Here is a 14664-nt window from a genome sequence, read left to right as displayed (position 1 = left end):
TCCCTCTCTAAATTGTTTGCCTTTCAGAATCAGTATCCTTCCTTCCTCATTTTAACCTCCTTTATCTTTTTCTCAAAGTAACTATTAAGAAATTTTTTTGTTCTTACAGGAGAAAAGATAATATAACTTATCAAAGTTGTTTTACTCCTGCTATCCATTCTTCCATCCATTTACTCACTTAGCACTTACTGAGCACCTGTTTTGTACCAAGCCTTATGTTGGGTGCTAGAGATGCACCATCTTATGCAGGGCTTCTCAAAAGGTGTTCCCGCAGCACGTTTGCTGAAATGCAGATTCCTGGGCTCCACCCTTGTTTACTGACTCTCTAGGGGGTGGAATCTGAGCATCTGCCATTTTAATAAGTTCCCCAGTGGTGGGGTGTTTTTTTGGGGGGTAGGGGGGTATTGTTCTATCTAAATCCCAACTAAAAATTTACAACCTCTGAGTGGAAGTTAAATGGAATTCACAACTCTTAAGAAAGTGCAATGATAATTTATGCAAAAAAAAAAATCTATGGGAATAACGCCAGGGTCATGGAGAAAAGAAATGTCAGGTTTACGCAGAAAATTAGACGGCAATTTTCGGGACGGATGTAGAACACCCTGTGCAAAGACAAGGCGAAAAACAGTGCTGTGTTCAAACGGCACTAATTAGCTCTGAATGTTGTGTTGCCTGAGGCTGCTTGGAGCTGCGGGTCTGAAGGTGAGAAAAACCTAAAACTGGTTGCCCCGCAGGTATTACCGCGACCTAGGAGCGGGTTCTCTGGTCGTTCCTGCAGCTGCTAATTGCACTCGGGTTTGTGGTTGGAGCGGTGCGCTGGCAACCAGGCGCCCAAACACATGCGCAGTGCGTGACCCCGAAGCCAAAAGTGGGATGGTTGAGGGCAAGTTTTTTTCTGTTACTGAAACTCCCCTTGCTCAAATTCAGCAACCCTAGCTGTCCCCATTTCTGGCTAGGAAATCCTACTTTTCTTAATACAATATAATCCCTCCTTTCATTCTGGGCTACTACAGGAAATCGCTGCCAGTACTCAACATGGCGGGCGGCCCTAAGTGGCGCCGGCGCTCATAGGCGCCCTAGTCGGAGGGGCGGGACTCTCCAAAAGGGCGGGAGCTGGGGGGCGGGGTCTGGCCCCGGCTGGGTGGTGGGCCCGTTCCTGGCCAGGCTTTAGCTGCGGCTTCGGCCGCTCCCGCGCGGAGCTCCAGGCTGGGGATCCGCGGACCGAGCGCGGTGAGGTGGGGCCTCATGGGCAGGTGGGAGGTGCCAGGTTAACGGTCCGAGGCCGGAGACCGCCCGGCTAAGGCGCCTTAGGGAATTACGTTCCCCGGGAGGACCCCGAGGCCCACAGGGGGTTGGGACCTGTCCCAGGGCTCCCGGCCCCTTCCCTCCGCGTCCGGCTGCCGCCCTCACCCTGGGCTCCAGTCCGCGCAGAAAAGGATCTTCCCGATCACCTCTCGGGCTGCCGACGGGCCAGGGTCGTCAGGATCAGGCGCTAAGCTCTCCGCCCATCTCGCTCCTGGCTCCCTCTGCCTTTGGGGCTTTGCACGTGGTCTGTCCGACCCGCTCTGGAACTCTCAGTCCTCGAGACCCGACTCAAATATCATCACTTCCTCGGAAATCTTTCCCAACCTCCCTGCGGGCGCAGTTAGTCTCGCTGCTCGGTTTTTGCACTCACGGCGCCGAGTCACTTTTCCTGCCGTCTTCTACACCCATGCACTTGTTATGCTTTGCTTTTTTTCATCTCCAAATCCCGGGTCTAGCACATGATGACAATAATAATAACCAATATTTACTGAGTAGCCACAAAATGTCAAGTGCTACTTAATGCATTACATGTAAAGGCCCATTTAATCTTTTAAGCAATTCCATAAGGTGGGTTTTATATTTTCACATTTTATGCAAGGAAAAGTTGAGGTACTCATAAATCAATTTGCCTAGAGTCCTACAACTAGTGAGTGGAGTTGGGAAACTAATTGAAGGTGCCTGGTCCCAGGAGCATGTGATAATTTCACTAGAGAGCCTTTGGGTTTGTTAAATTTCTGTTTAGTTGGTCTACATTAGCCCCTCCAGTTATGGAGGCCAGGACTACGATACACATTTTACTTTATCTAGACTCTCAATTCCAATAATTACAGGCTGTTGTTGTTCCTTGTGATTAAGCCCCAAGGCTTAGAAAGAGGAGTTGAGAGTTCATGACAAAACCAAGGCTAGAACTTGCTGCTCTTCCTTCAGTCACATTCCTTTTCCATCAGAGATCTGCAGACTTCATCATTTCACACCCTTTAGGAAGTGTCCCTCACAGAGTTGTGATTTCATGTTTCATGATTTGGGAGGCACTTAAGTAACGGAGAGGGCACAGAGTTTGAAAGCAGGTTGAGGTTTAATCTTTGACACTGACCAGCTATATCCCTTGCATTTTTTCAACCTCAGTTTCCTTGTCTGTAAAATGAGGACAATAATTTTATCTCAAAGGTTTGTGGGGTGTTTTTTTAAATGAAGACTGCAAATAATTGTTGTGAGGGAGTAAAGTGCTATACAACCTACATGATCTTTTTTTTTATCTTTTATAAAGTTATAGAACTGTCAGCATTTTGCAAGCTATGAATCAATTTACCTAATTTCCTTATATTTATTCAGGCACTGTTTTAGGAGCTGGGAATGCAGCACTCAACAAAAGAATGTTCTTACATTTGGGAAATTTAGATTCTAATAGCTGTATTATACATAATAATCAGGAAGGGACAGATAAGGCATGGTAAGGTAAATAGAAATTTGTGTGAAGGGTGGTGGAATTTTATTTTGGGTGTTTAGGGAACAACTTAATGAGAAGGTGACATTTGAACAGAGACCTGAAGGTGGTAAGGGAGTAAATCATGAAGATAAATGGAGGAAGAGGCCCTGAGATGAGAGCGTGGCTTAGTGTGTTCCAAGCATGTACAGCAAGGAGGGCTGGTGGCTGGAGGGTTATGAGCAAAGGGGATAGGAGTAAGAATGGGAATGAAAACAGTTGGAGACTGGGATCAAATAATTAGGACCCTGTTGGCCATTATAATGATCATGGGTTTTACTCTAGTATTCTGCGTGGCATAATCTGTCACTGTTTTAAAAGGATCACTTTGACTACTCTTTTGAGGAAAAGCAAATACTGGAAGCAAGGTTGGAGCATCGCTACCATCTAGGTAGCTTTCGCAGTAATCCAGATGTATTATCTATTTTTTTGTGCAAGTAATTAGCCCAAAATTTAGTAGCTTGAAACAACAATCATTTATTATCTTATATGTTTGTGGGCTGGAAATTCGGGAGTAGCTTAGCTGCATGTTTCTAGCTTAGGATCACCCAGGAGATTGTAGTCAAGTTGGCGGTTGCTCTGCTTCCAAGATGGTTCCTTACCACTGAGCTGCCTGAGTCTCCTCAGGACACAGTGGGGAAAGCTAGAGTGCCTTTTATGACCTTGCTCTGGAAGTCATTTCTGCTTTATTAGCTTCATTAACTTTATTCCAGCTCACTTTTAAGGGGAGAAAATTAAGCCCTGAAACTGGATGAGATTACCTAGGAAATAAAGGTTGATGGAGAAAAGGTCTGAAGCCTGAGCTCTGGGGCCTCCAACTTTTGGGGAGATGAGGAGAGCCAACAAAAGAGACGGAAGGGAGAGCCCAGAGAGGTGGGAGAAAATCAGAGAGAGAGAGAGAGAGAGAGGCCCCAAGTATGAGATTTATAAAAGGAGCTGCATGTTAATTTTTTTTCTGCAGTAAGAAACTAATTGTCTCTGCAGACTAATATATATAGTTTCTTTGCTCAGAAAATAAAACGTTTATGCCCTCAATTGTTTTTCCTTTTTTGCTTTAAGTGACAAATCCTATTTAATAACAGTAGTCCACATCTTAGTCCTTGCAGCATTTACTAGTACACCTCTATTCCAAGTTTAGGTGGTGGTGCTTCTATTTTAAACTTCATTTAAATACTCCTTTTTGAGTATTTTGAATGAAGGAAGACCAAATACATAATCTGTGTCACTCTTCTCTCACTGTCCACCCAGGTTCAGAGGCTCCTGCCCTTCCCAGTCTGGTTCCTAGCAAAAGTAGGAAGTTGGTCTTGTTCATTTCTGTATCACTGGTAGACAGACTACCTGATACTGAGCTGGAATTCATGAGTGTTTATGGGATAAATTAATGTATAAAAGAAGTGATTCTTTTTCCTTTTCCTACAGTAATGATAATGTCTCTTCAATGGTTTATAGTTTACAAAGCACAGTGACATCCATTATCCCATTTGAATGCAGTCCAGTCTGTTACCATTTGCCAACTTCTGACCTTTTCCTTTTCTGAGGGACATCGAAACCTACCTTCTTTTGGAGCTGTGCTAGTTTATTTTCTGGCTGATCTGACAGTGTGTTAATAAAAGGGTACTGAACTGTGTCTTGAAGCTCAGAACTAAATTTCAGAATTGTTGTAATTTACTATGCTCCCTCCCTCTTTTTCTTGTTTTAGGGAATTGCAGTTTTATAGGGATTTTTTTTGTTTGTTTTAGTCATAAAACACTTCAAATCATTTTTAAAATAAACTTAATTTTTTAGGAACAATTTTAGATTTATAGAAAAATATCATAGTACAGAGAGTTCCCATATACCCTGCACCCAGTTTTCCCTATTAGTAGCATCTTACATTATTAGTATGGTACATTTGCTGCAATTTCAAATCATTTTCTGAGGTAAAGAGAGCATATAAATAAAATGTGAATAAAATGAAGTTACTTCAACTCTGTAGGCCTCAGGTTCCTTATTGTCAAATTAGAGGTTTGGACTAAATTTTTAAATAGCTCTAAAAATACTTAATTATCTGCTAAGGTAAAATAATTATATAATTCCATTTCTTTACTGAAGTATTACTATTACCTTCTCACATAATGTTTACGTGTCAACAGCAGTCTGATCTTAAAAGAGGATTTAATATGAGAATTCTGGTAACTGGCATGGCTTCTTATACACATTGGATTGAACTACATGAAATTAGCATTCTTACAGGTTCAAAAAATGGGCAAGCATTGACAATTTCATTAGGTTCCGCCCAATATTTGGGAAGTGAGGATTCAAAGAAGGGTAAGGGAGTCTTTGGGGCCTCTGAGACTCCCACTGTGTGCAAAAGCCTAGCCCAGCCCTCACATTTTTTAGGAGAGAAAAGGCTTCTCTTGGAGCTACTCATATTGGTATTGTTGGCACTAAGAACTATTTCCCAACAGGTTTGTGCCTCCAACTAGAAGAGAGATTGAACTAGCCACTTACAGAGCCATGGTGAGTTGGTTGACACTGCCTTGGTGGAAAGGAAGATGTATGGAGTAGGGGAAGGCTGTATAAACCCAGTTTATAGGCTAGGAAGAGGCTGTCTGGGGTATTGGTACCACTAAGCCTTTATTGGTGCCACTCAGTTCTTCCTACTTGATGCACTTTCCTTCCTGTCTAGCACAAGCTCTGCAGTTGCCCAGGAGGTAATGTAAATTAGCAAACTGGGTTTTCCTCTATAACTCTGTCGTAAGAAAAACACCAGCACAAGTATAATGGTAAATGACAACTGAAATCTGCTATCAGTGTGAGGGAGAGAATAGGCTGGGGTAGGGGTGGGGGCAGAGACTGGTAGATTAGAGAGCATATGCTCTAAAGGGGATAGACACTGTTCAACTGCAGGTGGCTGTGCCTCATGGGACTGTGGGTCAAGGATCACTAGCTATTCCTATTTTCCAGAATATGAATCATTATATGCATTTTCCCAATGGTAAATATTGTCACTTAATTTGAATTCTTAAAAATTCTTTGTATGGGCCACACAGTGGTTGAAAAGAGCCATTGGGCCACATTTATAACCTCTGGCCAGGAGTAAGGCCCACATGCATTTCTTCATTATGCATTGCTGATAACCTATTAATGAGTAAAATGAATTACTCTTGTCTTTGAGGCACTCACAGATTAGTAGAAGAGATAGGCAAATAATGATAAAATGTAATATAGACATTATATTCTCTCTATATGTATTATATAAAGTATTTTTATTATATAATATATACTTGATAGAATACTATATATGTGTATATAGGTGTGTGTATGCATATATATGTATATATCTACATCTGGGAGGACATGATAGGAAGTGACATTTGAGCCAGGATGCAGGAGGTTATTGGATGTGTTTAGAGGCATAAGAAACACAGAGGTCAGCCCTAACTGGTTTGGCTCAGTGGATAGAGCATCGGCCTGTGGACTGAAGGGTCCCAGGTTCGATTCCGGTCAAGGGCATGTACCTGGGTTGCGGGCACATCCCCAGTGGGGGGCGTGCAGGAGGCAGCTGATCGATGTCTCTCTCTCATCGATGTTTCTAACTTTCTATCCCTCTCTCTTCCTCTCTGTAAAAAATCAATAAAATATATTAAAAAAAAAAAAAAAGAAACACAGAGGTCATGTAGCTGGGTGCCCTCATTTTTGGACAAGGAGAATGAAGAGGAAGTGGCATGCCCAAGGTCACAGAGCCCATTAAAGGCAAAGCTTGGACTAGCACCTAGAACTCTTCTTGACCACCATGCCTCCACCTCTCCTGGGTATATCTAAAGCTCATTGCCTGCAGGTAGCCCATTACCCTGTTTTGGCCCAGCTCCTGTGGGTGAGGAGGGTTTGCTATCCTTCTGAAGATGGCTCCTTCTTCCCTCTCTGTTGGATCTCCCGCCTGAAATGCCTGCTACTCCATTTCTTTGTCAGAGAGTCAGACTGTTTGTGTTCAAATCCCTAACCAACCAAATGCCAACTGTATGAACTAAGACAAATTGCTTAGTTTTTTTCTAAGCCTCAGTTTCCTTATTCATACATAGAATTATAATCGTACCTATGCAGAAGTGTGATAGGAAGGCATTGAAGGCTTTAAGATTCTTACAATGACGAAATGGCATAGTGTTTGTAAAGAACCTATGAAGTGACTGAACCCTGGAAGCACTTAGCAAGTATTAAATATGATGATTCACACAGTTCACAGCCATCAGGTTGGTTAAATGCCCTTCCTTTGTTTTCCCAGACTGTCCTGTATTGCCTCTATTATTGCATATACTACATTGTACAGGTCCTCAAATAACATATTTTGTTCAGCGTTGTTTGGTTATAATGTTGCTGCAATGCCATAGGAACTTAACTCTTGTTTATATCAATTAGTCTATGTTAAAATTGGTTTTGTTATACGTCGTTTTACTTAAAGTCATAGAACCTATTAAATGAGGATTTACTGTATTGTAATTGTGTCTATCTCCCTTGATAGATTAACATCACCTTTAGTGATTCATTCATCAGGTGTTTATTAGGCACTGTGCCAGGCACTAGGGATGCAATGGTAAGCCAGGAGCTCTTGGTCTAATGCAGAGTTTCAAGAGGCATGCCAGGAAACACTAGTCCTGTGAACTTGGTCATGGTCAAATAAATTTAGGAAATAATGCTCATCAAAGCTCTCCTCAGAGATTGGGATCCATCTTAGTATTATAAAGGCTCTGAGGGGTCCTTGTAGTAAAGGAACCTATTTACTTTGCCCAACCCAGCTTTGTGGGACTGAATGAGTATTTGTTGAATAAATTTGAGTCTTGCAGACAGTCCTTTTAACTACACTGTGTGCTTTGGTCCTCAGCTCAAGAGAAGGTCCAAGTGGCACAGCAATGATTAGAGACCCTGCTGGGAGTGAACAGCCTCTGGCTGCATAGGGGCCTGTGGGCTTATCGTCTGGTACCTCCATGGAGACAGGAGGCCCTGGATTGAACAATATGAAGCCCCAGTCACTGCAGCTGATGCTGGAGGATCAGGTGCTGGCGCTACAGCAGCAGATGGCAGAGAACCAGGCAGCCTCCTGGAAGAAGCTGAAGAGCTCTCAGGAGGCCCAGCAGAGGCAAGCAGTCCTTGTGAGGAAGCTTCAGGCCAAGGTGAGGCAACTGCCTTTTCAGGGAGGGGAAAAGAACACCTAGAGCTGGGTGCTGAGGTAGGATAAGGGTTGCAGGTGCCAGAACCATCTGGTAGGAATGTCCCAAACAGCCTCTCCTTTGATGCTCACAATTACTCCATGAGATATATATTGTCTTTTATCTTTTTATTATTATATTTAATCTTGACCTGAGGATGTTTTTTCTTTTGATCTTCAGAGAGAGAAAGTGGAAGGGAGGAAAGAGGGGGAGAGAGAGAGAGAGAAACATTGATGTGAGAGAGACACGTTGACTAGTTGCCTCCCGCACACGCCCTGACCGGGGCCAGGGACCAAACCTGCAACCGAGGAACGGGCCCTTGGTTGGGAATTGAACCCACAACCCTTCCATCCACGGGCTGACGTTCTAACCACTGAGCAAACCGTCAGGGCTATCTTTTCTCCCTTTTAAAGATGGCATTCATGAGGGTTAAATTAGTTGTCTAGTGTTGCTTCCCTAGTCTAAACCTAGGACCTACCATAGGTTTTCTGGTTCCAAAGTCCATGATCTTGCCTTTAATACAAGAGATGTAGAGAAAATATTTTTTAAATATATTTTTATTGATTTCAGAGAGAGAGAGAGAGAATCATTGATTGGCTGCCTCTTGCACACCCCACACAGAGGATCGAGCCTGCAACCTGGGCATGTGCCCTGACTGGGAATTGAACTGTGACCTCCAGATTCATAGGTCGATGTTCAAGCACTGAGTCACGCTGGCTGGGCAAGAAAGTATTATTTAGATGACCACATAGAAACTATAAAATGTTATATTTGGAGAGGTGGCGGGGGGCTGGAAGAGGTCAATGGGGGGAAAAGGGGAAAGAAAAAAAAAAAAAAGAAACTATAAAATGTTATGGCCTTACTTCAATGTCATCACCGAGTCCCCTATTCACAGCAGATTTGCCCATGATTCTTGGGGCCTTTGGTTTGGGCAGTTTGTACCAGCTGTGCCCATTGCTCACATCCTGCTCTGTTTGCTTCAGGTGTTGCAGTACCGGAGCTGGTGCCAAGAGCTGGAGAAGCAGCTGGAAGCCACTGGGGTGAGTGAGGCTGTTCTGTGCTCCCCCTGAGCCCTCAGTGAATATGCTTGTCAGGCTTCGCTTGCTGAGAGGGGTTGGGTGTGATAAGGCGGTGTTTGATAGAAGCCTCTTTCTTCAGCCCCTGAGAGCTTTGTCGTGCAGATACCTTATTGGACCTAGCTACTTCTGGCCTGTCAGACTTCAACCTTTGGCTCTCTAAGGACAAAATGCAGCATCAGGAGATTTAATCAGATTGGAAGGGTTGTGGGATCAGAGGGAAGAAATGCATTTTTCCTCCAGAAGGTGTCAGTGTTTCTCTGTCATAGAGAGATGTGCCTTTGCAGCCTAAAAACCGAGTTTGTGGCAGAGGGATTTGTTTGTGCTTTTGGCTGGGTAGAACTGGCTTTCAACAACTCTTTTGCCTTTGTTCCACCTCCCTCTCAGTACCATCTCACATTCCCCTGGGAAATTCTCTCAGAGGAAGGAAAGAACCAAAATTTATTGAGTACTAGTCTATGTAGGCCAGGCACCATTAGGCATTGTTATGTAATTATATCACTTAATCTGCAAAACAACTTTCTGAGGGGGATTATATTACCTTCATTTTGTAGCTAAAGATTTTGTGGTTCAGAGAAGTTAACTTCCCAAGGTTCAAAAATTCGTGTGGTAGAAGTCAAGGCCATCAGTGAAAGATATATCTTACGCTTCTTAGGTTGAAAGTTCTTTTCACTACCGGATGCCGTCTTTCAGGGGAAGTCACAGTTCACTTTTGGAGAGAGGGATGCAGTGGACTTACTTTCAGGATGCAGTGATTGAGAAAAGAGGCATACTGCAAACAAAGGGAAGAAAGAATAAAGAGAAAGTGGCTGCTGTAGAAGGGGGCATCAGGGAATTGGTAAATAAGGCTTGTCTCTGTCTGGCTAAGGGACCGATCCCTCAGATGTGGGACAGTGTGAAGGAGCCAAACTTGGAACAGCTGCTAATGCAATTGGAGGAGGAACAACAGAGGTGATGGACCCCAAATTCTCTGTCCTGGGTGCTTGGTTAGTGGGTAGAAAAGGCTGATGGGGAACTTCTGTTCTGGGGGCTAACACAGATTAAAATCATGGACTTTCAGCCGTAGCCCTCAAGTCTTGGCACTGGAAAATTCCAGGGGTTGTCATCTTGCTCCAGGAAGTCCAGTGGTTGGACCAGACCTTTATTTTGCACTTGCTCTTACCTTCCCCCAGTGCAGGTGTGAGAGTCTAGCAGAGGTAAACACTCAGCTTCGGCTACACATGGAAAAAGCTGACGTGGTCAATAAAGCACTTCGGGAAGATGTGGAAAAATTGACAGTAGATTGGAGCCGGGCCCGGGATGAGCTGATAAGGAAGGAGAGCCAGTGGCGGATGGAGCAGGAGGTAGGAGGGACAGGGGCTGGGACTGTGAGAGCAGGGCTTGTACTCTGGGCACTACCCTGGTCAGTGTTGGAAGGGGTTTACTTGAGGACTTGGATGGAAACTGGGCTGTCATTAAAGTCTCTGACCATCCTCACCACTCATGCTGGCAGCTGACCCTGCTTGGGCCTTCAGCTTAGTTCTTCCCTTACTTGCTTAGTTGAGATTTTGCTGGCAGATGACATGACACTCAAAGCAACTCTGTCCCTGTGTAAGTAGACTAGCTTTATAGATGGATCTGAAGTTACTGACTCCCTCATCTGGAGGTCTGCAGATGTAGATGCTAAGGAGGTAGCTATTGAAATTGAATGGGGAAGAAGTACCAGATATGGACCCTAAGGAATTTTCAGATCCCAGTTAAAGGACACTAATGTTTTCTGAGTCTTCACTCTGTGCCAGGTATTATATATTATGATAGGTGATTTAAGATATGTTGCATCATTTAATCCTTTTTATGAGTCTAATAACAATGGTAATACAGTAGATCCCATTTGTTGAGCAGCTACTATTTATCCTTTTCTAATCTAGCTCAAAGGAAGGCCAGAAATGCAGGTCATATATCCCAGGCCCTTTGATCTCTACTGACTTGATTAAGCTCTTCAGCACAACTTGAGTATAGACACCCATTTATAAGCTATAAGTCCCTCCTTTCCTCGCCCTCAGTAGTTAGGAGGAATCCAAGATTCCTGGTTTGGCAAAAGATAGCCTTTTGCCCTTTGGTATGACCTGGGTTTCTGGACACACAGTTCTTCAAGGGCTACCTGAAAGGGGAGCATGGTCGCCTTCTCAGTCTGTGGCGGGAGGTGGTGACCTTCCGACGCCACTTCCTGGAAATGAAGTCAGCCACTGACAGGTTAGTGGGGCATTAAGTGGGGAGGTGGTTTGCCTCTACCATTTTGGACTTTGGATGGTGGGCTGCTGTTGGAGGGGACCAGATGACAGAGAGCAGGGGTGGGGGATAGGTGAGTGGGAATGTTGGTGGGGAGGGCTGGTGTTACTACGTTCAGATAATTTCTCCTAGACCTGCTCCGCAGGCTTCACTGGGTCTGGTCTCCATGCTCCCTTCCCTGGTCCCTATTGGAGTCTGCTCTTTCCTCGCTTGTACTCAGAGACCTGACAGAGCTCAAGGCAGAACATGTGAAGCTTTCAGGATCCCTGTTGACCTGTTGTCTGCGCTTGACTGTGGGAACACAGTCTCGGGAACCTGATGGATCTGGGCGACTAGATGGGAGTGCGCCAACCCAGCTGCTGCTGCTACTAGCCAAGACTCAGGAGCTGGAGAAGGAAGCCCATGAAAGGAGCCAGGAGTTAATACAGCTGAAGAGTCAAGGGGATCTGGAGAAGGCCGAGCTTCAGGATCGGTGAGATGGGCTGGGGCCCAGAAAGGGGTCACTGGGGGGAAGTTAACTCCCATAGGGTGTGAGAGATAGGGGAGGAGATGTGAAGAGCATTCCTCCCATGAAAGGGGAAGGAGATGTGCCAGAGGGAGTCGGGTTTGAAACGAAATGCCACAGCTGGGGCCATGTCACTGCCCTCTGCCCTCAGACTATCTTGCAGCTCAGTTTCTCACCTGCTGACTTATAGAGCTTGCTATGACTCTTTCTTCTATCAACACCAAACTACTTGCCATCCCCAGACCAGCCGAGCTCTTCCATGTTTCACTGCCGTTGTACATGCTGACCTTAGCCAGCAATTCCTCCTTCCCCTTCTCTCTGCCTTATCCTTTAAGACAGTTCAGATGTCACCTCTTCTGTGAAGCCTTCTCTGACCTCAACAGCCTGTTAGATTAGGCCCATATTGGTCTTTGACCTGCTTGTTGCAGCATTGATCTCATTGTAGCTCATTAATTATTTAGTTTCCTTTTTTCATTAGATTTTTTTTATTTTTATTTTTTGGATTATAATAAAAAAAGATTTTTTTAAAATGATGATAAGAAGGACAGGAACATAAACAAAGAGCCTGTTTGACTCTCAGGGCAAAGTTCAGTTTATACCCCATGGCCAGGGTTGTATCACCACCTATTGGTGGTGTCCATAAATTGCAGTTTGTTTGGTTGGATTGTGAAGGCCCTGGGAAGCATGGCAGAGACCTTGTCTTAGTAAGTTTTGTGTCCCCAGTGTTTTGCACTTTTTCTGCCATATAGTACATACTCAATAAATGTTTATTGAATGATACAATAATTAAATGAATGACCATGCAGTGAGTTAAGGCTCTTAGAGTTGGTACAGAATAAATGATTAAGACTTTGAAAAAAATTAAGACTCCTAGATGACATTAATTCAAGAAATATTTCTTCAGCTACCCACATAACACCAGGTACTGAGCTCCAGGATACAGTGTTAAAGTGATAAAGATGTATGGTGATTTTCCTGGGAGGTTAACCATAATTTCCCCCAAGTTGTCCCTCCTTTTTTCCTATCAGAGAACCTTGGGACTATCCCATGTGGCAATTCTGATGTTCTTATTGACTTCAGGGTGCTTGACTTCAAGATCAAGCGGGGCCTGGAAGGGCCTGGGCCAGGGCTTACCTTCAGCTCTCAGGCCCACAAACACGTGTTCCAGACTTGAGATGTGGTAAATCCCTGCATGTGTCTGAGTGGCTTTTGGCTTCCCCCCAGTTCAAAACTATAGCATCCTGTGGTATTCAGGAAGTGCAAGGGCTGTGGGCACCCGGGACTCTGTGGGGGCTACAGTGGGAATGTCTGTGTTGGGCATGGGGTGTGCTGCATAGTAGCTCTGTTCACATCAGTGAGCTGCCCAGGTGACAATGCTATGCTCTTCTCTTCAGGGTAACCGAGCTCTCTGCTCTTCTGACCCAGTCTCAGAAGCAAAATGAAGATTATGAAAAGATGGTGAAGGCTCTGAGAGAGACAATGGAGATCCTGGTATATGATCCTGTGTTCTGGGAAGGAGGTGGGAGTAGGCTTGTAGATTCCTTGACCTTCATGAACAGGTAGTACTGGGTAGAGTTAAATCTCTCTCGATGAAACCCCCTAAAGCTAGAAAATAAATATTGGCTGAATCTGAAAATTGATTAACTCATTCATTTATTCATTCAAGAAATATCAACTGTCTACTATCCCTGGGGATACTACAATGGTATATGTATGCAGTATGTCCTTATCAGAGAGAGTGGGACATGCTTTAAGGGCACACTGGCAAACTAGGAAGGGGATGTGTGGAGAGATTCAAAACCTAGTCATAAAGGAAACAACTGGGGAGTGTGGCAAGGTTAGCCCAGAGAAGAAAGGCTTGAGGAAGCCGTGATGGCTGCCTTCACGTATCTGAAGGACCGACACAGGGGGAAGGAGTTGACTTGTTTAGTGTTTTCCAGATGGGCACAAGCAATGTCAATGACTAGAAGTTACAGATTGGTAGGGTTTGGCTAACAGCTAGAGCTTCTCAGTAGTTGATTGGTCTATCTTGGGAAGGAGCAAGGTGTGTGTCACTGGCTTGACATCTGCCAAGGCTGTTATCAAAGGGATTCTCTCGGGTTGGGCGCTAGAACTGCTGGCTTGATCCCACATTTCCTTTCATCTCCAAGAGTTTTCAGACCTCTGATTTTAGGCAGATCCTGAACCCTTACCCACATGCATACCCCTAGGATCCCAAATGGGATCAGCTGGGAGCTGGACATGTTTATGCCCTGTTGGTTCCTGTTTGTCAGGAATTTGCAAATTCAAAAGTCCGCAGGGTCCAGATAAGGTAAAGTGAGTGAAGTGGTAAGAATTCCAGGGCTGTCATATTTAGTTTTCAGTATAGAGAGCACTTGATCTTGGTGTTAAGAAAACAGTGAGGAGTAGCAGGGACTGCAGGACCCTGAAGAATACATGTCTCATCTGGAAGTGGTATCCACTACTCACTTAAGTAAATTATTGCCATGTAGGAATGAGGGCTGGTGTGGCCCATTTGTTAAGTTTTTGAGACTACAGAAATTCAGATCTCAATTCATAAAATCTCTCAATTTTGTAAATGCTGGTCCAACAAAACATCGCTGCAGGTATATGTCATTAGGCCTTCACTAACACAATATGATAGGAAGGAAGAGAGGAAATCTTTTTTTAAACTATATTTTTATTATTGATTTCAGAGAGGAAGGGAGAGGGAGAGAGATGGAAATATCAATGATGAAAGAGAATCATTGATTGGCTGCCTCCTGCACACCCCACACTGGTGATTGAGCATGCAATCCAGACATGTGCCCTGACCGGTAATCGAATTGTGACCTGGTTCATAGG

At 44.3% G+C, this 14664-nt stretch overlaps 1 protein-coding gene across 4 annotated transcripts in view; it reads left to right on the top strand.

Annotated features, from left to right (window-relative positions):
* The first annotated feature begins 1123 nt into the window (after nt 1–1123).
* The window catches only part of CEP250 (centrosomal protein 250), a 48622-nt gene continuing 35081 nt past the window's right edge, over nt 1124–14664 (top strand). For 2 of the 4 annotated variants that reach the window (XM_080686452.1, XM_080686450.1), the window contains exons 1-8: nt 1124–1235; nt 7647–7935; nt 8955–9011; nt 9916–9998; nt 10225–10390; nt 11173–11279; nt 11536–11787; nt 13215–13311. In XM_080686452.1, the coding sequence (XP_080542578.1) occupies nt 7750–7935; nt 8955–9011; nt 9916–9998; nt 10225–10390; nt 11173–11279; nt 11536–11787; nt 13215–13311 (948 nt within the window). In that variant the 5' untranslated portion in view covers nt 1124–1235; nt 7647–7749. Of the gene's footprint in view, nt 1236–5235; nt 5288–7646; nt 7936–8954; nt 9012–9915; nt 9999–10224; nt 10391–11172; nt 11280–11535; nt 11788–12938; nt 13001–13214; nt 13312–14664 lie in introns of those variants that run through there. The other 2 variants (XM_080686451.1, XM_080686453.1) reach the window with 2 other exon arrangements.

This window comes from Plecotus auritus, assembly GCF_963455305.1.
Source record: "Plecotus auritus genome assembly, chromosome: 8".
NCBI classification, from domain to species: domain Eukaryota; kingdom Metazoa; phylum Chordata; class Mammalia; order Chiroptera; family Vespertilionidae; genus Plecotus; species Plecotus auritus.
This window is presented reverse-complemented; position numbering and strand designations above follow the sequence as displayed.